Source organism: Myotis lucifugus, unplaced genomic scaffold (assembly GCF_000147115.1).
Source record: "Myotis lucifugus unplaced genomic scaffold, Myoluc2.0 scaffold_22, whole genome shotgun sequence".
In the NCBI taxonomy this organism is placed as follows: Eukaryota; Metazoa; Chordata; class Mammalia; order Chiroptera; family Vespertilionidae; genus Myotis; species Myotis lucifugus.
Window position 1 is genome coordinate 4,984,584 of NW_005871070.1, and position 26,476 is coordinate 5,011,059.

The following is a 26,476-nucleotide window of genomic DNA, read 5'->3' on the forward strand; positions in this document are numbered from 1 at the left end:
TTTTTATAGCAGCATAGTATTCCATTGTGTAGATGTACCACAGTTTTTTTTAATCCACTGGTGTCACGTTCTTTTTTTAAAAAATTTTGTTTTATTGCTTAAAGTATTACAAAGAGTATTACATATGTCTCCTTCCCCCCCCCTGCCCTTGACTTTCCCCTGGCCTCCCCTACCCCCCCAGTGTCTTATGTCCATTGGTTATGCTTATATGCATGCATACAAGTCCTTTGGTTGATCTCTTACCCCGCCCCCCCTCCTGCCCCCCAACCCTCCCCCGCCTTCCCGCTGTAGTTTGACAGTCCGTCACGTTCTTTTTTATTTTTATTTATTTATTTATTTTTTAAAAATATATTTTATTGATTTTTTACAGAGAGGAAGGGAGAGAGATAGAGAGCCAGAAACATTGATGAGAGAGAAACATCAATCAGCTGCCTCCTGCACACCCCCTACTGGGGATGTGCCCACAACCCTGGCACATGCCCTTGACCGGAATCGAACCTGGGACCCTTCAGTCCGCAGGCCAACGCTCCATCCACTGAGCCAAACCGGTTTCGGTTGTCACGTTCTTTTTAAAAAAAATATTGTTGAGAGTCTTACAGAAGTCCTTCTCCCCTCTCCCCCATTGCCACCCTCGACCCAGCTCCTGTCCTGCCCTAGGCCCCCTCCACCTTATTGTCTGTGACCATAGCAAACGCATATATGCATATAAATTTTTTGGTTAATCTCTTCCCAATGACTCCTCCCCCCTTTTCCTCTGAGATTCATCTGTCTGTACCACGTTTCCATGCTCTGGTTCTATTGTATTCATCGGTTTATTTTATTAGACTCCTTGTTTGTTTATTGATTTCAAATGTTGATTGATATGTATTTATTGCTATTTTATTGTTGTTGCTGTTCTTCTTCAAGAATGCCCTTCTGCCCTAACCGGTTTGGCTCAGTGGATAGAGCGTCGGCCTGCGGACTCAAGGGTCCCAGGTTCGATTCCGGTCAAGGGCATGTACCTTGGTTGCGGGCACATCCCCAGTGGGGAGTGTGCAGAAGGCAGCTGATCGATGTTTCTCTCTCATTGATGTTTCTGACTCTCTCTATCCCTCTTCCTTCCTCTCTGTAAAAAATCAATAAAATATATTAAAAAAAAAAAAAAAGAATGCCCTTCAACATTTCACGTAATACTGGTTTGGTAGTGATGAGCTCCTTTAGCTTTTTCTTGTCTGTGAGGCTCTTTATCTGACCTTCAATTCTGAATGATAGCTTTGCTGGGTAGAGTAATCTTTACTGTAGGTCCTTGCTATACATCACTCTGAATCTTTCTTGCCACTTCCTTCTGGCTTGCAAAGTTTCTGTTGAGAAATCAGCTGACATTCATATGAGTGCTCCCTTGTAGGTAACTAACTGCTTTTCTCAAAAATTATATTTTTATTGAATTCAGAGAGGAAGGGAGAGAGAGAGAGAGAGAGAGAGAGAGAGAGAGAGAGACATCAATGATGAGAATAATTTTTAAAAAAATATGTTTTACTGATCTTTTTACAGAGGGAGAGGGATAGAGAGTTAGAAACATCGATGAGAGAGAAACATCAATCAGCTGCCTCCCACACACCCCCCCACTGGGGATGTGCCCGAAACCAAGGTACATGCCCCTGACTGGAACTGAACCTGGGACCCTTCAGTCTGCAGGGCCAACGCTCTATCCACTGAGCCAAACCAGTCAGGGCGAGAGAGAATCATTGATCAGCTGCTTTCTGCATGCTCCACACTGGGAATTGATCCTGCCACCCAGGCATGTGTCCTGACTGGGAATCGAACTGTGACTTTCTGGTTCATAGGTGTATGCTCAACCTCTGAGCCACGCCGGTTTGACCATAACTCATATTCTTTTTATTTTTTTTATTTTTATTTTTGAAAACCCAGATTTATTGCGCGACTAATCACTGAAATCCTTAAGATGAACTGGATGCGGCAACAGCTGCCCTCTTGAGTTTAGGAGTTGTTCCTTCACGGAATCCATGCCTGAACCTGCGGTGCATGATTTTCAGGTGCCGCATGCGACCCATCCTGGTCGTGTTCCGTCGTTTAGCCTTGGCACTCCAGTTATACTTCCTCTTGCGCTTGGCGGGGTAGCCGCACTTGCTGCAGGTGGACTTCTGCAGGTGCTAGGCCTTGGAGCCCCAGCGGCGGCACAGCGTGTGTGTCTTGTTGCGGCGCTTGCCGAACGGGGACATCCTCTTCGTCATCTTGCTTCTGCCGCCAAGACCAAAGAGCACTCATATTCTTGAGTAAGCAAATTGTCCTGGATATGTGTAGGGAAATCAGTGTGGCATGATGGATTGAACCATATTATGGAGGGCCACCAAGAATACTTCAGAATAAGGTGAACAGATCCGGAGGTAAAGATGAAATATCAGGACGTTTTAGGAAGGAAATCATCCAAAGCAAAGATGTGCTGGAAGAGGGTCCCTCTGCCAGTAGAGAGTAGCATGGATTGCAGAGGGAACAAAAGCAAAACAAGGCTGTCATAGGAGCCTATGTCAATAGTCAAGCCGAGGGGTAGGGAGATCAGATGTGGATGAGAGAGACGTTGCTAAGAGATCTACAGGACTTGGGAACTGAGGACTCATCCAGGGACAGAGAAAGGAGTCAACCAAGAGTCCAAGACTTGCAGCCTATAGCAGCTGTAAGGATGGAGGAAGTGACAGAAATCAAGAGTCAAGAGTAGCTATTGGCCCTGCCAGGGGAGCTCAGTTGGTTAGAGTGTCATCCGGATAAAAGGTTGTGGGTTCAACCAATGAATGAATAAAATAAGTGGAGCAACAAAAGATCTCTCTCCCTCTCTCTCTCTCTCTCTCTCTCTCCCCTTCCTTCCTCTCTCCCTAAAATCAATCAAATAAAAAAAAGAAAGAACAAGAAGTAGTTATGGCTAAAGTATAGGGAATGGGATGGAACATGCTGAGATGGGATTTGAGCTATATTGACTTTGAATTGGCAGGGGTGCAGCAGGTGGAGATACCTAGCCAGGCAATTGGAAATCCGACATGGTACGTGGAGGAGAGGGCAAGGATCCAAATAAGAGGGGATAGCGATCTGAATGGGATTTTGAAGATGGGAGAGGTGTCCGGAAGGAGGCAGGAGCTTGAGTATAGGCTGGTGCAGAGACGGGAGAAAAGGCGTCACAACCAAGAGGCTGCCTGCCATCTGCCTCCGCTCAAGTATGGAGTGGAGTCGGAATAGGGCTGAGCAAAGGTTGGGACTGAGAAGAGTCCAAAAAAACAACTGGGAAGTAACTGGTGACAGTCTAACAACTTTTCCGTAGGAAGTCAGGGCCGCTGTCTGAGTGAGGAGTGAGTCCTGAAGGCGAGGCGGCGGCGCAGCGAAGAGAAGGTAGGACGGCTGTAGGCGAGGAGACTGGAGGAACGACGGTTGCCAGTGTCTGAGGACATACAGGCTGCACGTCCCCCAGCGTCTAGATTTCCGCTTTTCACATCACGAAATGAGGTGCCCCACGGCGAGGATTACTATCCCGGTGATAAGGTGGCTGCTTCCAGGTAAGCCAGTGGTTCTCAACCTTCCTAATGCCGGGACCCTTTAAATACAGTTCCTCATGTTGTGACCCAACCATAAAATTATTTTCGTTGCTACTTCATAACTATAATTTTGCTACTGTTATGAATCGTAATGTAAATATCTGATATGCAGGATGTATTTAGGCGACCCCTGTGAAAGGGTCGTTGAACCCACAGGTTGAGAACCGCTGACAGAGGCGACAGCCGCAGTGGCTGGATACAGCCCTTCGCCCCTCCCCTCCCCTCCCCGCCCCGCCCCGCCCCCGTCACTGGGATCTGCGCAGGCGCGCGGAGGTGGGGGCGGAGCGGAAGTGCGGGCGGAAGTGGAGCCCGCAACGCCTTAGGGAAGGGGCCCCGGAGGAAACACACTCTGCGGCCGTCTGCGGACGGTGTAGGAGTGCGGAGGCCGCCATGAACCGGCTCCAAGATGACTATGACCCCTACGCAGTTGAAGAGCCTAGCGATGAGGAGCCGGCTTTGAGCAGGTGCGCCCCGGCTCCGGCCGGCCCAAGGCCTCGGCCGCGGCCAGGCCGTAGCCTCCTCCCCGCGCCGCGCCGGCCGGCGTGTGCGGACCCTCGGCCCAGCCGCTCGGCCCCTGTCGCGCCCGCTGTCGCCTGCGGGCCGCCGAGGGGAGTTGGGGTGAGGTCTTGCAGCCACGGGGGAGGCGGGGCCGAGCCGCCGCGGGGAAGGGGGCTGTTTGGGAATCACGCGTAAGTCTTCCAAAGCCGTGTGATCGCATCCTGCCTCTGCAGCTTACGGGCAGTGTGACCCAAGGCAAGTCGCTTCTCCTCGGTTTCTCGTCTATAAAAAGGAAATATAATAAATATATCGTAAGTATGTTGTAAGGGTCGTGTCACTTAATGTGAAGTGACCAGCTAGAAGACTAACAAGCCATAAACAGAAACAAGGGGATATTTAACAGGCTTTTTTTGAGCACCTGTTATGTGCTTGCTCTGGGCTACAGAGACCAGTCATAAGATTTTTGCCTTTTACAGGTTTACAGTACAGTAGGGGAAACAATATACATACCTTGCAAGGTATCTATCTGGGAAATAAGCATGTATCTCGGAAGAGCATTGTAGAAAACGATCTTAGCTAGGCACCGATGAGGTTTTCGTGGGAATTTCCAAAAGGAAGGACGTATCCTACCTGAGGGAAACTTGCAGTTTTGTTGGCAATAGATTTCCAGGCAAATTTAAGCCATTTGAGAGCTGTCAGCAGATCCTACTTATAACTTTAAAACATCTCGTCGGATTGAGCTTTCTGTAAAACTGTCCTACTTTCAATCACAGTGTTTCCTTCCATTATCCTGGGGAGGGTCCTCGGCAGGGGAGATCTGGCTGCTGCGAAGGTTTCTGTTGTGGGGAGTGAGGATGGATTCCAGGATTCCCTGTGGAAGTTGACTTAAAGGGTCAGGTCTGTGAAAGGAGGTAGAGATCGGTTTTAATTAGTAATTCAGTTTGATTGGAATAGAGGAGTGTTTCCTGGACTTGAGTTATTCTGCCATTACTATCTCCATAATCACTTGTGTTATTTATTTAACATTTTTCTTTAAGTCAATTTACATTTTTGTAGTTAAATGTCTTAAAGAAAGCTTTATAATCCTGACAGTTGTCACTTGTAAAGTAATGAAAAAAATAAATACTATGAAAACAAAACAATGCTTTAAGGCAGTATTGCCTGCTTGAGGTTCTGAATCCAATGCTTGTTTTATAAAGGGAGATTGTGTTAGAGAGGTAAGAGGTATCTGTCAGGATTTGATTTTACTCCTCTTTATAAGATACTATTTTATAGCCTGTCACTGTTTCATGGAAGCTGGCAGAAGATCTGAGACTCCTGGGTTACAGAAAACTCACAGCACAGCAGGCAGCATGAACATTATTATGTTGGTGTTGGTTGCTCTTCCTAACTTCAGCAGAGGTTATGCAAAGAGACCAAGACGGATGCTAACATTCAATGGATTGGTATCCTGGCTGGGGACCACTTGAGCTTGGAATCTACCTCTTTGACGGCAGGCAGTAGATAAGCCTGCTCTTTGTCCTGGGAAGGGACATGTCCTCATCCATCAAGTTTTTTTTTTTTTTTACTGCAAACAACCCTGAAAAATGGCCTAGGTAAAGAGTGTTGTGAACCTTGCATGCTAGCATACTCAACAAGAATATGCAGGGCCCATTGTTGGGAGCTGGTCCATCCTTGCTGCTTGACACAGTTGCTGCAGAGAAGAAACATCTGCACAGCATATGTTTCAAGGGACCTGGCGTATATAGCATACTGTTCTTAATATGTTTGCTCCCTTTAGCGCTATGTGTTTTAACCAAGGTCACCTCTCTGAGAAAGGTTGTTTCCCCAGGTGGGGATTTTTCCCTGAGGTTAGGGAGGGGATACAACCCCTTAATTAAGTGCCAGGTGGGTAGTTAAGCTACATAATCTTTACTCCCTGGAATGGAGATAAGAAACGCCCTAACCTTTGTAATAGAAATTGACAGGATTAAAATCGGCTGGTATAAATACGGATGTAACAAGACAATAAAAAACACAACCTGATCAGATCCTCATCAGATCCTCATCAGATCCTAACCAGAACCTAGCCAGAGAACATGGCAAAAGATCCTGGACAGAACCTGGCTACAGAACTTCACTGGAGAACCTAGACAGAACATGGCAAAAGAACCTGGATAGAACCTGGCTAAAGAACCTGGTGACTGAACCTGGCTGGAGAACCTGGAGAACCTGGCTGGAGAACCTAGCGAGAGAACATGGCACCAGAACTTGGTTGGAGATCCTGACCAGAACTTCGCTGGAGATTCTGGAGGGAGAACCTCGCTATGCTGATGAACTGAACCCAGTTTCCATGTCATTCATTCTTCGCCGACTCCGTCCACACCTTTGGGGATCCCTGGACCCGTTGGGGTTGGACCCCAACAGCCCATGACATTGCCTTGACTAGCAGTGCAAATGCTGAGACTTTTGAAATAATCACAAAGATTGAAGAAAATTTGCAAAAAAGAATAACACTCTTGCCTTGTGTTTTAATTAAACATTTTGTTAAACATTTTGTTCTTACAACTAGATTCACATGTTGTAAGAAATAATACAGAGAGATTGTGTCCCCTTTACTCAGTTTCCCCCAATGTTAACATATTGCAAAACTAGTACAATATCACAACCGGGATATTGACATGAATACAGTCAAGTTACAGGACATTTCCATCAGCATGAGGATTGTTCATATTCCCCACTTCCCGCCCCCCATGCCCCACTTAACCTCTGGTAACTGCTAGTCTGTCCTCCATTTCTATAATTTTGTCCTTTTCAAAAAATATGTAAGTGGAATTCTGCGTATGTAACCTTTTGGGATTGGCTTTTTTCACTCAGCACAGTTCTCTGGAGATTCACCCCCATTTTTTTAGGTATTAATAGTTCATTTCTTTTTTTTTTTTTTAACTTTTTATTGATTTTTTACAGAGAGGAAGGGAGAGGGATAGAGAGCTAGAAACATCAATGAGAGAGAAACATCGATCAGCTGCCTCCTGCACAACCCCCACTGGGGATGTGCCCGCAACCAAGGTACATGCCCTTACCGGAATTGAACCTGGGACCCTTCAGTCCGCAGGCCGACGCTCTATCCACTGAGCCAAACTGGTCAGGGCGCGTTCATTTCTTTTTTTATTGCTGAGTAATAGTCTGTGCTTAACCATTCACTCGTTGAAGGACATCTTTCAAGTTTAGACTATTGTGAATAAAACTGCTATAAACATTCATGTATAGGTTTTTTTTTAAACTTCACCTGTGGACATTTTTCCCATTGATTTTTAGAGAGAGTGGAAGGGAGAGGGAAAGACAGAACACTGATGTGAGAGAGACACATTGATTGGTTGCCTCCTGCATGCCCCTGACCACGGCCGGTGGCTCCCGAGGTACATGCCCTGGACTGGAATCGAACCAGGGACCCTTCAGTCCACAGGCCAACGCTCTGTCCACTGAGCCAAACTGGCTAGGGCCATGTATAGGTTTTTGTGTGCATATGCATTTTCATTTCTCTGGGATAAATGCCTAGGAGTTCAATTGCTGGTTGTATGGTAATTGTATGTATAGTTTTATAAGAAACTGTCACGCTGTTTTCCATAGTGGTTGTACTATTTTACATTCCCACTAGCAGTGGCTTTAGTATTCTTTAATGGGCCATCGTCTATTCTGCTACTCATTAAAATAATCATGTCCCACACTTTGGAAACACTTAAATATAGAATAGATCAGGATTTCTCAACCTTGGCAGCATTGACATCTTGGGTCAGATATTGACATCTTGGGTTAAAATTAATTGTTGTGAATTGGATTTTTCTGACTTACTTTCTGCTAGAGGCTCAAAAGCATTGTTTAGAAGGCAAAACTAGAGAACCAAAAACCAAGAATAGTCAGTAAGTATTCATCAGACCATGAGTAACTGAGCATTATTTATGTATTGTTGATTGTATTAGAACTGTTTGGGGCATTTCAGATATTTCTGCTGATATCTGGTTTAATTTTGTCCCATTCCTATTGATGGGGAAACCCAGGCACAGAAGGCCAAGTAAATTGGCAGAAATTGCTCAGGAGAATTTCAGATATAATTTAGTTTTCTCTCTCTTCATAGTTCTCTGCAGCACTGTGCCTTTTATTTTTTTTATTTTTAAATATATTTTTATTGATTTCAGAGAGGAAGGGAGAGGGAGAGACAGAAATATCAATGATGAGAGAGAATCATTGATCGGCTGCTTCTTGCACACCCCCTACTGGGGACGAGCCCGGAAACCTTGGCATGTGCCCTGACTGGGAATTGAACTGTGACGCCCTGGTTCCTAGGTTGACACTCAACCACTGAGCCACACCGGCTGGGCATTTTAGGTTTAATTTAAATGTCTTGAGTTTTAAAAAACTGTGGAGTAAATTTTTCATTGCTGAAAAAATTAGAATTGGTGCAATCCTGGAAAGCAGTGTGATAATTCAAGAAGTCAAAAAGATGTTTGTATCTAATTCTAGACATTCATCCTAAGGAATTAAACAAAGTTATATGTACAAAGATGTTCATTATAGTGTTTAATAGCAAAGAGCTAGAAATAAATGTACAGCTTTTACAAGAGGAAGTGTTATGCTAACATTAAAAAATATATTTGGAAATATGCAAAATGGTTGATCTATTAAGTGAGAATAGCTCTATGTAATATGCCAGATAAATCAAATGCAACCTTATAAACTTAAACTTGTTGGGCAGTGAGGTGATGGGAGTTGTAAGTTATTTTAATTCTTTAATATTCATATTCTTTATGATTTAAATTTATATTAGTTCTGAAGATGAAGTGGATGTGCTTTTACATGGAACTCCTGACCAAAAACGAAAACTCATCAGAGAATGTCTTACTGGAGAAAGTGAATCTAGTGAAGATGAATTTGAAAAAGAAATGGAAGCTGAATTAAATTCCACCATAAAAACAATGGAAGTCAAATTATCCTCCCTGGAAACAGGTAAACTTTTAGTTAGATTTCAATAAAGGTATTTTTCCAAGCTCCGTATGGGCAAGAACCTTGTTTGTGCTCTTTTGTGTCCCCAGAACCTTCAGTAGGTACTCAGTAAGTAAGTAAATAAATAAATACCATATATATGTATGTATTTTTAAATGGATAAGCTGAATTTTTAAAAAAAAATTCTTACTGATTTTTTAAAATAATATATTTTTATTGATTTCAGAGAGAAAGGGAGAGGGAGAGAGAGATAGAAACATCAATGATGAGAGAGAATCATTGATCCGCTGCCTCCTGCATGCCCTCTACTGGGGATCAAGCCAACCCGGTCCTGTGCCCTTGACTGGAATTGAATCTGGGACCCTTCAGTTCGCAGGCCGGTGCTCTATCCACTGAGGTAAACCAGCTAGTGCAGTGGTTCTCAACCTTCTGGCCCTTTAAATACAGTTCCTCATGTTGTGACCCAACCATAAAATTATTTTCGTTGCTACTTCATAACTGTAATGTTACTACTGTTGTGAATCGTAATGTAAATATCTGATATGCAGGATGGTCTTAGGTGACCCCTGTGAAAGGGTCGTTCGACCGCCAAAGGGGTTGCGACCCACAGGTTGAGAACCTCTGAGCTAGGGCTTGTTTTTTTTTGTTTTTTTAAGAGAGTGGGGAAGGGACAGAGAGAGAGATACATCAGTGTGAGAGGGAAACATTGATTGGCTGCTTTCTGCATGCCCCCTACCCAGGATCGAGCCCAGAACCCATGCATGTGCCCTGACTGGGAATCTAACCAGCAATCTTTTGGTGCCTGGGACAACGCCCAGCCAGCTGAGCCACATGGGCTAGGGCAACTCAGTAAATATTTATTGAGTGAATGAATAAATGTGTTTGGCAACCTGAGCATAGTTTTCTTTGATGACTAATGAAGAAGTTTTCTGTGTTGTTGGAAAGATATTATTTAATACTGTTTATTTGCATAATTTCCTTTTGTAATTTTTACCCCAGGAGAAAAAAATAAGCAGGTTTATAGAAGTATATTTAGGGTTATATAGCACTGATATGGCAGGTTGAATGATGTGTCAGCACAAATTCCTACTTATTAAGTAATGAAACATTGCATTTTCATATGTAAACTGTATCTGACTCAAACACTGATTTGTGATAGTAGGGCTCCTCAGCATTGGTTTCCATGTTGATATGCTATGTATTAACTGTGAAGAAAGTGTATCCTATCTAATAAAAGACAAAAAGGGTAATTGACCATACCTTCGCTACGCTTCCCATTGGCTAATCAGGGCGATATGCAAATTAACTGCCAAGAAAGATGGTGGTTAACCGCCAACAAAGATGGCGGTTAATTTACATACGTAGCCACAATGATAGGAGGCGAAAGCGGAAGGACGGTGATCAGAAACCCAGGTGGCAGGCAAGAGCCGGGAAGCAGGGCAAAGGCGGCCCTGGGGGTCGCCTTTGCCCTGCCCCCCAGCCCTGGATTGGAGAACTGGGGCCGACTTTGCCTGCCCCCCAGCCAGTGATCGGAGGAGCCAGAGTAGGGCAGGGAAGAGGCGGGCGCTGGCGCCCACCTCTTCCCTGGCCCCCCCTGCCCGGGAACGGCGACTGGAGAAGCCCCCCTGTGCACCTGCTGCTGGGTCGCCGTGGCGATCCCACAGCAGGAAAGGGCGGCCTGCAGCCAGCCCCAGTGTGCGCCTGCCCCTGGGTCGCCGTGGCGATCCCACAGCAGGAAAGGGTGGCCTGCAGCCTGCCCCCGTGTGCGCCTGCCCCTGGGTCGCCGCTGTGATCCCACAGCAGGAAAGGGCGGTCCCACCCTGGCCACAGCTCAAGGGAGAGTACAACACGCAGTGGAGGCCAAGAGCCTGAGAGAGCAACAGAGAGGGGCACCTGCTCCAAGCCTCCACGGTGTGGCTGGGGGCAGGCCCCCCAGCAGACACAGACACACACAGACACACACAGACACACACACACACACATACACACACACTGCCTACTCTGAGCCTCCAATGTGGCTGGGGGCAGGCCCCAGCAGACACATACACGCACACACACACATACACACACACATGGGACGCCTGCTCCGAGCCTCTGCTGCCAGACTGTGGCCATCAGTAGGACATCCACTGAGGGCTCCCTGACTGAGAGGCAGGCTGGGCTGAGGGAACCCCACCCCCCAGTGCACGAATTTCGTGCACCAGGCCTCTAGTATGATAATAAAAGCAAAAGCAGATTTTAAGAGGAAGAATTAGGATGCAGGCATATGATGACATAAATATAGGTAATGTCATAGCACTAGGCACAAATGAGTCCTTGAGTCATTCCCCTGCCTCTCTGTAGAGCTCTTACTCTCTTTCCCCTGAACTTCCTTTAAAACAAGTTGTTTATTCCCTGTTCTCCACAGTATATTGCATGGCTGAAAGGTAGAGCTATGTATGCTGGCAACCTGAAAATAGGCTATTTAATTAGATTTGTGGGAAGGGAGAGAAAAAATAATCCCATGATCTGGAACATTTAATCAGGAGGGGCAGCTCTCTGTAATGCATGGGGCACCAATCTAGGAAGTCATTGATTTGGAAATATTTTTCCATCCAAATGAGATTGGGAATGAGTAGATATTACTTTGAAGTGATAGAAGAACATACGGAGATTTTTTTCTTGTCAATTATGTAAGGTTTAGTTTGTAAACTCCCCTATGGTTTGAACAGGGTCTTCTTCAGGAAATGGGAAAGTTGGAACAGCTTCCACGAAGTACTATGATGATATATATTTTGATTCTGATTCTGAGGATGAAGACAAAACAAGTAAGTAAAATGTTTACCAGGTTTAGCAGTTATATTTTATGAAAAAAAGTTTAGGAATTATTTTGTATTAGGATTTCCCTATGTTTGATTTTTTTCAAAGAAATTGCAGGCTGCTGATGTGAAAACAAAAGCAGGATCGATGAATAAGAACAGATGTGGTACAAATATTGAACTGTAATGTTGTACACCTTGAAATATATATAACCTTGTATATCAATTTTACCACACACACAAAAAAGAACAGATGGGAATGCATACATATGAGGACCAACACTGGGAAAGGGAGAGTATGTTCCAACTCAGGCTCTTGGTCCCCCCTCTTCTCTCAGGTTCCCTAGCACAGCAACATTTGTTTTCACACCTGCTAATAGTTTCTATATTTTTTTTACCCCCCTTGCAGAATTCTCCCTAACTTGATTAAAAAATATATATAATTTTATTGCTTTCAGAAAAGAAGGGAGAGGAAGAGAGTGTGAAACATCAGTGATGAGAGAGAATCATTGATTGGCTGCCTCCTGCACACCCCACACTGGGGATCAAGCCCACAACCAGGGCATGTGCCCCCAACTGGAACCCTTCAGTCCTCAGGCCAACGCTCTATCCACTGAGTCAAACCAGCTAGGGCTCGTTTTTTCTTAAAAATTAACCTCTATTCTTTGGAATTGGTTTTGTATAAAATTTGAGTGAAGATGAACATATTGACAAGACCCAAAACTAATTTACTATATCAGTAATTACACTGGAATACACAAATAATAAATTTATTTGGTAAAGTAATAATTTTATATATTATTAAATATTGACGTGCTCAAGCACCCTTCAGTCCACAGGCTGACGCTCTAGCCACTGAGCCAAATGTACTTCATCCTCAAGTACATTTTAAAAGTCTAGTATATGTGGATGACCATATTTTTTTCCATTCACTTGAAATTTTTTTTTATGATTTTAGTAGCATTTTATATATGGGAACTTGTAGAAAATTTAGATGTCAAAAATAGTTTCTATTCTTGCTTTGCTTTGAGTAGCCTTTTTGGACTCAGAATTTTCATTATTTAAATACCAGTTTGAGATACCAGTTTTCAGTGAAAAAAGTTTTGTCTCCTCTGTCATCTTCTTTTTAATGCCTTGTTAATTGGGCAAGAATTGTACTTGGAGGAATAGTTAAAAATTTTTAAAAGGAAAATATAAATAGAAAAAATATGTAGCTTAGGAAATGGGATTCTTCATTCTGTATTAAAAAGGTATGAACTTTAATCCTGGCTGGTTTGCTCATGGTGAGTGTAGCCTGAGGACTGAAAGGTCTTGGGTTCGATTCCAGGTCACGTTCTTCGGTTGCAGGTTCCCCTGTCCCGGTAGGGGTGCGTGCAGGAAGCTGCCAATTGATGTGTCTCTCACATAAATGTTTCTCCCCCTCCCTTCCCTCTCTTCCTCCCCCCTCCTTCCCCTTTCCTGTCCCCCTCCCCTCCCCCTTCTCTCCCCTTCCCTCCCTCTCCCTTTCTCTCTCCATTCCACTCTCTTTAGAAATCAATGGAAAAAATATCCTCAGGTGAGGATTTTAAAAAAAAGTGTGAACTTTAGACATGCTACTTACCCATATCCTTAACATTTTTGAAATTAGCACAGGTGACCAAGAGAAAAAAAAAGAAACGACACAGGATTCTAACAAATGATGAATTACTGTATGATCCTGAAAAAGATAACAGAGATCAAGCCTGGGTTGATGCACGGAGAAGAGGGTAAGAACTTAAATTTAATATTTAGAATCTTTAGAGAAAATGTTTAAAAGATAATCTCACTATATTCACATTTTGAATGTATATGTATGCTTATATAGATGTACATAAAGAAGTTTGAGAACAAACTGCTGAATACTTGATTTTGAAAATAAAGCAAATTTCAGTCAGAAAGTTGATTTTAAAAAAAAATATATATTTTATTGATTTTTTACAGAGAGGAAGGGAGAGGGATAGAGAATTAGAAACATCCATGAGAGAGAAACATGGATCATCTACCTCCTGCACACTCCCTACTGGGGATGTGCCTGCAACCAAGGTACATGCCCTTGACCAGAATCGAACCTGGGACTCTTCAGTCCACAGGCCGACACTCTAGCCACTGAGCCAAATTGGTCAGGGCAGAAAGTTGATTTTTAAAAAAACTTTTGAATTCAAACTGTTGTAGTCAGTCTCTTCATTCAAGAACCAAAAATGGCCCTGGCTGGCTTGGCTCGGTGGATAGAGCGTTGGCCTGCGGACTGAAGGGTCGCGGGTTTGATTCCGGTCAGGGGCATGTGCCTGGGTTGTGGGCTTGATCTCCAGTGCGGGGGGCATGCTGGAGGCAGCTGATCAGTGATTCTCTCTCATCATTGATGTTTCTATCTCTCTCTCCCTCTCCCTTCTCTGAAATAAAAAAAAATATATTAAAAAAAAAGAACCAAAATGAATAAAAAAATATAGACACAATTTAAATCTACTGTGGTTTTTGGAAGGAAGTCACTATGTGTAGCTCAGACTCAAGAAGTAGTGAGTTATGAGGGGAGAGTATCTTCATAAGTTATTTCTAATTCTTCTGTATGGGAGATTTGTCTCTTCTTCCTCACTTATGTATTCAGTCATTTACATCAGCATGGACTCACGAGAACTTATACTTTGGGTTATAATCTAATTGCTTTAGTTTTGGCCATTGGGAGTGCTTTCAGTTGGCTCCTGTGCCCCTTAGACATACCTACTGCATTGGGTTTTTCTTTTCTTTTTTTTTCTAAATATATTTTTATTGATTTCAGAGAGAAAGGGAGAGGGAGCGAGGGATAGAAACATCAATGATGAGAGATGCTCATTGATCTGCTGCCTCCTGCATGCCCCACACTAGGGATCAAGCCCAGAATCCAGGCATGTGCCCTGACTGGGAATCAAACCATGACCTTCTGGTTCATAGGTTGACTCTCAACCACAGAGACAGGCTGGCTGGGCAGATTTTTCTTTTTTTTTTCTTCTTAGCACTTCCTTACTTCTGGCACTACAAGATGCTTCAGGTTCATCTTGTATGCCCCATTCCTAGAATTAACCAATTTTCTGAGGATTACTGATTACTTTTATTGGAGAGTAGCATTAGAAATCAAGTTCTGGTTTTAATGTGTCTTCCCTCTACTTTCATTTTCTGTTCAAGATACCACGGTTTTGGAATACAGAGGCCACGTCAACAACAACAGCCTGTTCCAAATAGTGATGCTGTCTTGAATTGCCCTGCCTGCATGACCACACTGTGTCTTGATTGTCAAAGGTAACAGATAAAGGCTAACAATACGCACATATGCACAAAACAATAAAAACAAAACTTGGTGGGTCTTTTTAAAAATCTGAAGTAGACTTTTGAGGTAGTTAGGAATTCTGGGCTTGTGCCCTTGACCATAATCAAACCCGGGACCCTTCAGTCTGTAGGCTGATGTTCTATCCACTGAGCCAAACCAGCTAGGGCTTTTCTTTTACTATTGAGTTGTATGAGTTCCTTGTATATTTTTACTATAACCCCTTATCAGATAGTATATGACTTGCAAATATTTTCTCCTATTTTGTAGGTTATCTTTTTATTTTGTTGATTGTTTCTTTGCTATGCAGAAGCTTTTTAGTTTTATGTAGCCCTGCTTGTTTATTTTCGCTTTTATTGCTTGTGCTTTTGCTGTTATATTAAAAAAACATTTCCAAGACAATGGTTAAGGAGCTTTTCCGATTTTCTTCTAGGACAGTGGTTCTCAACCTCTGGCCCTTTAAATACAGTTCCTCATGTTGTGACCCAACCATAAAATTATTTTCGTTGCTACTTCATAACTGTAATGTTGCTACTGTTATGAATCATAATGTAAATATCTGATATTCAGGATAGTCTTAGGCGACCCCTGTGAAAGGGTCGTTCAACCGCCAAAGGGATCGCGACCCACAGGTTGAGAACCGCTGTTCTAGGAGTTTTACCATTTCAGGCCTTATATTTAAGTCTTTAATCCATTTAAAATTAATTTTTGTGAGTGGTGTATAATAGGGGTACAGTTTTATTCATTTGCATGTGAACATTCACTTTTCCCAATACTGTTTATTGAAGAGACTTATCTTTTCCATATTGAATATTCTTGGCTTCCTTGTCAAATATTGGTTATATGTTGTGGCTTTATTTCTGGGCTCTCACTTGATTCTGTTCTGTTGATCTATGGGTCTATTTTTATGCCATTCCCATACTGTTTATGCCATTTGTATACTCTAGCTTTGAAATTAGGAAGTGTGATGCTTCCAGCTTTGCTCTTTTTTTAAAAAAAAATATTTTTATTGATTTCAGGGAGGAAGGGAGAAGGAGAGAGAGATAGAAACATCAATGATGAGAGAGAATCATTGTTTGGCTGCCTACTGCATGCCCCCTCCTGGGGATTGAGCCACAACCTAGTCGTGTGCCATTGACCAGAATCGAACCTGGGACCTTTCAGTCTGCAGGCCAACGCTCTATCCACTTAGCCAAACTGGCTAGGTCCAGCTTTGTTCTTCTTTTTCAAGATGACTTTGACAATTCAGAGTCTTTCTTGGTTCCATATAAATTTTAGGATGGTTTTTTCTATTACTGTGAAAAACGCCATTGGAATTTTGATAGGGATTGCATTGAATCTATAGATGGCTTTGGGTAGTATGGATATTTTAACAATATTAATTCTTTCAATCTCTGAACACAGGATATCTTTCAATTTATTTGTGTGTTTTTTTTCAATTTCTTTCATCAATGTCTTAGAGTTTTCAGTGTATAGATTTTTCACCTCCTTGGTTAAATTTATTCCTAAGTATTTTATTATTTTTGATGCTATTATTGTGAATAGGATTGTTTTCTTAATTTTTTTTTCAGATAGTTGTTAGTATATAGAAACACAACAGAGTTTTGTATATTAATTTTTTTTTTAATCTCTTTTTTTTTTTTTTTTAAATATATTTTATTGATTTTTTACAGAGAGGAAGGGAGAGAGATAGAGAGTTAGAAACATTGATCAGCCGCCTCCTGCACATCTCCTACCGGGGATGTGCCTGCAACCCAGGTACATGCCCCCAACCGGAATCGAACCCGGGACCCCTGAGTCCGCAGGCCGACGCTCTATCCACTGAGCCAAACCGGTTTCGGCAGTATATTAATTTTGTATTCTGCAACTTTACTGAATTTGTTTATTCTAATGTTTTTTTTGATGGAGTCTTTAGGTTTTTTTTAATATATATATGATTATGTCATCTGCAAACAGAGACAATTTCACTTCTTCCTTTCTTATTTGGATACCTTTTATTTCTTTTTCTTGCCTGATTTTGCTCTGGCCTGGACTTTCACTATTATGTTGGTTAGGAGTGATGACAGTGGACACTCTTACCTTGTTTTCCATTTTAATTATTTCAAGTGTACAATTCAGTGACATTAACTACAATCACAATATTGTGCAGCCATCACCACTATTTATTTCCAGAAGATTTTCGTCATTCCAAACAGAAACTGTGTATCCATTAAACAATAATTTCCCATTCTTCACCCGCACTGCCCCAGCCTCTGATACTCTCTTTTACTTTCCTTTTGGGATTGTTCATTGCTGGTGTGCAGAAATGCAGCAAACTTTTGCATGTTGATTTTGTACCCTACAACTCTGCTGACTTAGTTTATTAGCACTTACACTTTTTCTGTGTAATCTAGAGTTTTCTACATATAAGATCATGTCATCTGTGAACAAAGATAACTTTACGTCTTCCTTTGTATACCTTTTATTTTATTTTTCTTACCAAATTGCTCTGATTATAATTTCCAATACTATGTTGAATAGAAGTGGTGGAAGCAGGTATTTTTGTCTTTTTTCTGATCTTAGAGGAAAAGTTTTCAGTCTTTCATCAGTGAGTATGATGCTAGCTATGGGTTTTTCATACGTGGTATTTATTTTATTGAGGAAATTTTCTTCTATTCCTAGCTTGTTGGGTATTTTATTTTATTTATTGTTTTATAATCCTCACCTGAGGATATTTTTTCCATTTGATTTTCAGTCAGAGTGGAAGAGAGGGGAGAGAGAGAGCAACATTGATGTGAGAGAGACACATTGATTGGTTGCCTCCTGCACACGCCCTGACCTGGCCGGAACCCACAACCAAGGTATATGCCCTTGATGGAGAATTGAATCCTCGACCCTTTGGTCTGTGGGCCAACGCTCTAACAACTGAGCCAAATTGGCCAGGGCTTATTGGGTGTTTTTATCATGAAAGCATGTTGAATTTTATCAAATTTTCTGCATCATTTGAGATGATCAAGTTTTGTCCCCCCCTCCCCCCTTCATTCTATTAATCCAAATATAGTCATCCCTTGGTGTTGGAGGGAGATTGATTCCAGGACATGCTCCAACCCCCTCCATCCCAGTGGATACTAAAATCTACGGATGCTCAAGTCCCTTATACTATGAAATAGCACAGAACAGTGCATACATTTTGGCCCTTGGCATTTAAGGATTTCCAATTGCAGGTTGAAAATACTGTTTTCTATCTGCAATTGGTTGAATCTGAGGATGCGAAACTAGCAGACATGGAGGATTGACTGTATACTCTCTACCTTTTTCTTTCCTTTTTTCCTCTATTGGTAGTCTTATAAATGCCTAGCTTAGTCCGTGTTCTCAATCAAGTTAACTGAAACTAAGTGATGCTGGAGCGGTAGATTTGCTCTAGGACAGTGATGGCGAACCTTTTGAGCTGTCAGCATTTTGAAAAACCCTAATTTCTGGTGCCGTGTCACATATAGACTTTTTTTGATATTTGCAACCATAGTAAAACAAAGACTTATATTTTTGATATTTATATTATATATTTAAATGCCATTTAACAAAGAAAAATCAACCATGCCAAACTGGTTTGGCTCAGTGGATGGAGCGTCGGCCTGCGGACTGAAGGGTCCCGGGTTCGATTCCGGTCAAGGGCATGTACCTTGGTTGCGAGCACATCCCCAGTGGGAGGTGTGCAGGAGGCAGCTGGTCGATGTTTCTCTCTCATCGATGTTTCTAACTCTCTATCCCTCTCCCTTCCTCTCTGTAAAAAATCAATAAAATATATTTAAAAAAAAAAGAAAAAAAAAAAAAGAAAAATCAACCAAAAAAATGAGTTCGCGTGTCACCTCTGACACGCGTGTCATAGGTTCGCCATCACTGCTCTAGGAGCTAATGAGGAGCTAAATACAAGTTATTCTTATTCACTACCTGGAAGTTTCTGATCTGCAACAATTAACTTATGTACTTTCCATATGCACCCTTAAGCTTTTTGTATATAAATTGGACACCTAGAATATGTTTATGAAATGAAGAAAAAGTAAAATGTCTTTGTACTTAAGTTGCTTCTTTCAAATTAAACCATGTTACAGGGTTTCTATACTCAAAAGAAGTTGCTTTATAATCTAACAGTAGAAATTTTCCTTGGTAAAAATTGTGTTCCACATTAATACAGGATTCCAATACAGTGGAGTATAAATGAAATTTTTATAGTCTTACTTGGAGAAGCACCAGCTTGCACAGTCTAAGTTACCAGTGGTGGTGTTGGTAGCGGAGGTCAACATTTGGAACTAATGAAGGCATAACTGGAGTTCACTGTTTTTAGCCAGATATTTCTGTTGCATGAGGTTTAAAGGGAAGAAAGTAAGGCAACTTATTAAGTGGGGAAAGAAGTAGGAAAATATTAAGTATTTGAGGGTAACAAAGGAAGCATTATCTTTTTTTTTTTAATTCTCACCTGAGGATATGTTTATTGATTTTAGAGAGAGAGGGAGAGAAAGAGGCAGAAAGAGAAGCATCGATGTGAGAGAGACACATTGATTGGTTGCTTCACGCACTTGTCCTGACCTGGGTCGGGATGGAACCTGCAACCCAGGTACATGCTGTTGGTGGTGTGCAGAATTGAAACCATGACCCTTTAGTGTGTGGCCGTCTCTCTAACCATTTAGCAACACGAGCCAGGGCTCTTTAAGCTTTTAAAACTAGCTTTTACTGAAATGGTGACCAGAACGGCACCACTTGTAATGAGAGGAGGGCAGAGTCTCAGGTCACAATAGAAACAGCCAAAGATAATTTAAATATTACCTCTCAAGTTTCCTACAACTTATCTTTTTTTTTTTTAAAATATATCTTATTGATTTTTTACAGAGAGGAAGGGAGAGAGATAGAGAGTTAGAAATATCGATGAGAGAGAAACATCGATTAGCTGCCTCCTGCACATCTCCTACTGGGGATGTGGCCTGCAACCCAGGTACATGCCCTTGACCGGAATTGAACCCGGGACCTTTCAGTCCGCAGGCCGACTCTCTATCCACTGAGCCAAACCGGTTTCGGCTCGGCTTCTCTTTTTAAGTTTGAAGAGCAAATCAATTTTTTTTTCTGAGGTAAAGTTACTTATGCACCATTATCTATTAACAAGTTTCTTCCTATTCTGAAAAAAGCTCTTAACATTTCTGTAAGTTTCCCATTTTGTTCTTATGTCTTTACTTTGGTTGGCATTTCAGTAATTTTTGGTGTCATATTTTATCTAAATGGATAACTATTAAAATAAAACATAAATATACATTCTCCATTTTATTTCCCTCTTAGGCATGAATCATACAAAACTCAGTATAGAGCAATGTTTGTGATGAATTGTTCTGTCAACAAAGAGGAGGTTCTAAGATATAAAACCCCAGAGAACAGGAAGAAAAAGCGAGGCCATAAGAAGATGCGGGCTAACCATGAAGATGCTGCAGAGCAGACAGATACAGAAGTGGAAGAAATCTATCACCCAGTTATGTGCACCGAATGTTCCACTGAAGTGGCCGTCTTTGACAAGGATGAAGTCTTTCACTTTTTCAATGTTTTGGCAAGCCATTCCTAAATAGCTAAGTTTGCATTTAATTGCCCAATACTGTATATAAGGCAAATATGACAGTTATTTTCCTCCTGCCTATTAAGTGACATTCTGAGTGGTTATTTGAGGAAGCAGTGTTTTATTTTTGAAAGAGAATGGTTACCAACCTTCACCTTTCCCCCTTCTTTAAAAAAATTTCCCCCAGCTCTGTTGAGACTGATTATTCAATCCCTTTTTGATGGACTTTGGAAACTTGGGGCTTTTTATTTATTAAAGTTCTTTAGAACTAAAGTGTTCTGGAGTTGTAAGTACTCTGTTTTAGAGTGTTATTTTTTATTTTAGACATACCCTTGGTGTGATTAAACTGGAAACTATTTACTGACTTCTGTATGGGTTTTGCTAAGAAGTATCTTTATTTCCCTTCTACCCCCTAGGGTGGAGTGACAATGTTTAGCAACTGTTACAATGACATGGAGTTAGTATTGCTGGCTGCTTTGAGTAATTAATGTAGGCTTCCTTAAAAGGATTGTACTTCTAGTATTTTAAACTTAATGAATTAACATAGTGAAATAGAAATTTGTGGTGAGGAAGAGCAGCCTCAGCCTCCAGCCTTAGATTTAAACATCCTCTTGCTGCCCCTTGTATCTGCTGTTTATTCCGGAATTTCTGTTGCTGGCAACCAAGTGTTTTTCTTGTTTTTGCTATTAAGTACATCAGTGATTTTCAACATTTTTTCCTCTCATAGCACACATACTTTAATTACTAAAATTCTGCTGCATACCAAAAAATATTTTTTGCTGATATGAAAAAAAAAGGTATAATTTTGATTCATTCACCCCAGGTGGCTATTGTTGTGTTGGCTGTTACAATGTTTTTATTTGACAGTCTAAGGGAAAAGAGGTCAGTGCACCTGACTAAATAGGTAGGTACTACACGTTTTAAAAATTCTTACAGCATACTGGTTGAAAATCACTGAAGTACATAAAAATCATTAGTGGCAGCTAGGAGGAAATTACATTGTAGGCAACTGTACATTTTAGCTTTTTAAAAATTTTTAGAAGTGTCAGGCCCATGTGCGAGGGGCCGGGGCCGCTGCCGCTGGGGCCATGTGCACGAGCTGGGCAGGGGGCCGGTGGTGCGCACAGTGGAGCTGCCTTGGAGCCTGAGCCTCCCGGGGAGCGCGCGGGGCGGCCGGTTGGTAAAAAAAAAAAAAAATTTAAATTTTTTATTGACTTCGGTGAGGAGGTGAGAGGGAGAGAGAGAGAAAAACATCAATAAAGAGAGAGAGAATCATTGATCTGCTGCCTCCTGCACATGCCTGTTGGGGATTGAGCCTGCAACCCGAGCATGTGCCCTGGGCAGGAATAGAACCGTGACTCCTGGTTCATAGGTCAGCACTCAACCACCGAACCACACCAGCTGGGCCATTTTAGCTTTTTAAAAGAGTGATATGATTGGACTGTTTCTAAAAACAACATTAGGAAGCTCAGGGTCCTCTTGTTAATCTAATAGATATGTGATAGAGTGAAAAGAAGTCAGGAAATATGCTTTAATTTGGGCTCTACCATGGTAATCTTGGGCAAGTCTGTTACTTGGAGTCTAGTTTTCTCATCTATAAAATGAAAAAATTGGGTTAGGGCAGTGGTTCCCCACAGAGGTCAGGGTTCAGCAGAGCTTGAGGAGGACCTCTGCATACTGCCTCAGAGAATGCTGCACTTCCAGAAGGAAAACAAGTCTCTCAATGCCTTGCCTTCTGCGCTTTCTAAAAGCTCCATGTTAAGAGAGCTGGAACCAGTGATGGTGAAGTATTCGCATGAATTGGGTGGAGGCAGAAAAGTGATAAAGAAAAATATGCTAGTATTCGATTAGAAGCATTATATACGTTATTTTTTATTTTTAAATTGATTTTAGAGAGGAAGAGAGAGAGAGAGAGAAACGTTGATTTGTTCCACTTATTGATGCATTTATTGGTTGATTCTTGTAGTTCCTTGACCAGGAATTGAACCCACAACCTTGGAGTATCAGGACCATGCTCTTACCAACTGAGCTATCCAGCCAGGCACATTATATATAGTTTTAAATGTTTCAACATATTGCCAGATGGTATATTACAGAGTAGCACTACAGTCTATTTATCTTAACCTTGTGTTTGCCATGGTGTAGCTTTGCAAGATTTCTTTCTGTCGTTGCAAATCTACTTTCTTCCCAGTTCCCACAACCACCCCTCCACCGTTCTCTCATCTCCATTTCAGAGGGAGGTGCTCTGTGGTCTTGTACGTAAAGATCATTTGGAACAGATATTAAAAAGGCACATTGTTGAGGCCCTACTCAAGGTGATTCAATAATAAAAATGAGGCAGGAAATCACAATGTATAAAGATGTAATTAATGACAATAACATAATGGGGAGGGACAGAACTGTATAGAAGCAGTCTTTTGTGTTATATTGAAGCTAAGTTCAAGCTAGTTTGTTAGAAATTGAAGATGACAATTGTACACCGCAGGTTAACTATAAAGATGTTACAACAAGAAGAAAATTTAAAGTGACCCAAGAATATACTATATTTAAGTATTATATAATATAAAGCTATGTATAATTATTCTGTATGTCCCTTTAACTTAAAAAAATGATTGAAATATCACTTAAGTAAATTGGTGCAGAACACTGTTTTGGCTTGGAGTAGAGAGGGCTCTTGACAGTTTTCCACCCCAGTTTTAATGCCTCGCTTAGAATATATTTTCTGTTCTTTTGTTTTCTTAAAATGCTACCTACAATGTGATTACATTCAGATTATTAAAAAATCATACTGCTTTTGTGAAAGAAAAACAGCAACATGGAGTTGATATTCTCAAGAGAGAGAGCTATCTAAAATGGAGCAGGGCCCTAGCCGGTTTGGCTCAGTGGATAGACCGTCGGCCTGCAGACTGAAGGGTCCCAGGTTCGATTCCTGTCAGGGGCATGTACCTTGGTTGTGGGCACATCCCCAAGTAGGAGGTGTAGGCAGCTGATTGATGTTTCTCTCTCATCGATGTTTCTAACTCTCTATCCCTCTCCCTTCCTCTCTGTAAAAAAATCAATAAAATATATTTAAAAAAATAAAATAAAATGGAGCAGGGCCCAGCTGGTGTGGCTCAGCGGGAACCAAGAGGTCGCCCGTTCCATTCTCGGTCAGGGCACATGCCCGGGTTGCCGCTCGATCCCCATTAGGGGTGCATGCAGGAGGCAGCCAATCGATGATGCTTCTCTCTCATTGATGTTTCTGTCTCTCTATCTCCTTTCCTCTCTCTCTCAAAATCAATAAAAACATTAAAAAAAAATAAAATGGAGCAGGGAGGCATCTGGGAAGCTGGCTAACTCACCCCTTCCATGTGAAACTGAACTTTTTAACTGGCCTTAAACCAAATGGCTACACCCGGATATAGGTCCTGGAACTAGACTTGCATCATTGAACTCTTTTAAAAAAAATATACATTTTTTGCCGAAACCGGTTTGGCTCAGTGGATAGAGCGTCGGCCTGCAGACTGAAGGGTCCCAGGTTCGATTCCGGTCAAGGGCATGTACCTGGGTTGCGGGCACATCCCCAGTGGGAGATGTGCAGGAGGCAGCTGATCGATGTTTCTCTCTCATCGATGTTTCTAACTCTCTATCTCTCTCCCTTCCTCTCTGTAGAAAATCAATAAAATATATTTAAAAAAAAATATACATTTTTATTGATTTCAGAGAGGAAGGGAGAGGGAGAAAGACACAATGAGAGAGACAATCATTGATTGCTTCCTGCCTGCCCCATTCTGGGGATTGAGCCTGCAACCTGGGCATATGCCTTGACCAGGAATCCAACCACAATTCATAGGTTGATGTTTAACTACTGAGCCACACCAGCCAGGCTGTTCATATCAATATTTAGAGATCAAGGGGGTGGGGGGTGGAAGAGAGAGAGAAAGAGAAACATCGATCCACTGCCTCCCGTACATACCCCGACTGACCGGGTATCCAACCCTCAATCTGGTCACGAATGGGATCCGTAACCTGGCTATATGCCCTGACCAGAATTGAACTGCAACCTTTTAGTGCATGGGATGATGCTCAACCAACTGAGCCACAAAAGCCAGGGCTCTATTCATGTTTAATTCTTTAATCCACCACTGATTTATTTTTTTTCACATGGATAGTTAGCAGTGTTTATTGAGAAGTCCCTTCTCTCCCCAGTGATCTATAATGCTATCTCTGTCTTATCAAATATGCACGGATCTATTTCTGGGCTCTCCACTCTGTTTTTTTTTTTTTTTTTTTAATATATATTTTATTGATTTTTTACAGAGAGGAAGGGAGAGGGATTGAGAGTTAGAAACATCAATGAGAGAGAGAAACATCGATCAGCTGCTTCCTGCACACCTCCTACTGGGGATGTGCCTGCAACCAAGGTACATGCCCTTGACCAGAATCGAACCTGGGACCTTTCAGTCCGCAGGCCGATGCTCCATCCACTGAGCCAAACCAGTCAGGGCTCCACTCTGTTTTATAGGTTTACTTCTTTGTTTTTGTACCAATACCATATCATGCTAATTACTATAATGTTATGGTATGTCATTCTATTACATTTTAGATTCAACTTAAGTTTTGTAAAACTATGGTGAGATTGTTTTTGTTGTTAATTCTCACCCTAGGATATTTTTCTATTGATTTTTTAAAGAGAGTGCAAGGGAGGGGGGAAATACAGGGAGAAACATTGGTGTGAGAGAGACACATCCTGCATGTGCCAGGACCAGGGCCAGGGATCGAACTTGCAAAGGAGGTACATGCCCTTGACTGGATGGAACTTAGGACCCTTCAGTCCACAGGCTGACGCTTTATCCACTGAGCCAAACTGGCTAGGGCCCACCACTATTTCTAAATGTTGGTAATTGATCATCTGTTCAGATCTGTAACTTCATCATTTTGAGGATTTTATCTAAATGGACTCATACAATATGTACCTGTTGAGACTGGCTTTTCACTCAATATAATGCCCTTCAGACCCATCCAAATTATTGCATGTGTCAATAGTTCATTTCCTTTTTATTACTGAGTAGTATCACATTTTTCTGGATATAGTTCAGTTTGTTGAACTATTCAGTTATTGAAGATGTAATTTTCAATAAAAAGGCAAGTACCACTTTAATTATAATTCTGAATTGCTTATTTTCATGTTAACATCCATGTTATTATAAAGCACAATAACTGTGGTAGGTATTTGCAATATCATTTATGACCTCGCCTTGACAGCAATAGATCATTACTTCTGCCTTCTTCTATTGGACATATAACCCATCCATGATTCAGAGTGGGAAGGTACTTAACAAATACAAATATGTGAATATCAGGAAGTAAGGATCACTGGGGTTTTCTTGGAGACTGGCTACCTGAATCTTTCAGTTTATCTAAATGGAAAGCTGTAATGACTCTTGTAAACCTTTGCTAAAAGAATAAATTATCCCCTACCTTGGAAAAGTGATATGCTAATGCTTATTCACTGTGAGGATTCTTCTATTTGTGGTAGGTTTAAAGTTAATGTGAAAACCATGTAATTAGAAAGACTTTAAAAATGGGTTGGTATTTTTTAAAATCCTCACCTGAGGATATGTTTTTATTAGAGAGAGAGAGAGAGAGAGAGAGAGAGAGAGAGAGAGAGAGAGAGAGGGACAGAGAGACAGAGAGACAGAGAGACATCGATGTGAGAGAGAAGCATTGATATTGCTTGGCGTATGTGCCTTAAGCA

At 41.7% G+C, this 26,476-nt stretch overlaps 1 protein-coding gene and 1 pseudogene across 3 annotated transcripts; one reads left to right on the forward strand and one right to left on the reverse strand.

Moving 5' to 3' along the window:
• Nucleotides 1-1,887: 1,887 nt before the first annotated feature.
• LOC102430079 lies at nucleotides 1,888-2,246 on the reverse strand (annotated as a pseudogene).
• Nucleotides 2,247-3,865: 1,619 nt separating this feature from the next.
• Nucleotides 3,866-21,103, forward strand: EAPP (E2F associated phosphoprotein). Of its 3 annotated transcripts, XM_006085841.3 has the most exons (6): nucleotides 3,866-4,042; nucleotides 8,881-9,059; nucleotides 11,768-11,863; nucleotides 13,482-13,599; nucleotides 15,029-15,142; nucleotides 20,472-21,103. In XM_006085841.3, exons 1-6 carry the CDS (start codon nucleotides 3,969-3,971, stop codon nucleotides 20,746-20,748), a joined length of 858 nt encoding a protein of 285 aa, XP_006085903.1. In that variant the 5' UTR covers nucleotides 3,866-3,968; the 3' UTR covers nucleotides 20,749-21,103. The 3 variants fall into 3 exon arrangements, with proteins under 3 accessions (XP_006085903.1, XP_023607292.1, XP_023607293.1); XM_023751524.1 differs by lacking the exon at nucleotides 11,768-11,863; XM_023751525.1 differs by lacking the exons at nucleotides 13,482-13,599; nucleotides 20,472-21,103 and having other exon boundaries at nucleotides 15,029-15,099.
• Nucleotides 21,104-26,476: the final 5,373 nt, after the last annotated feature.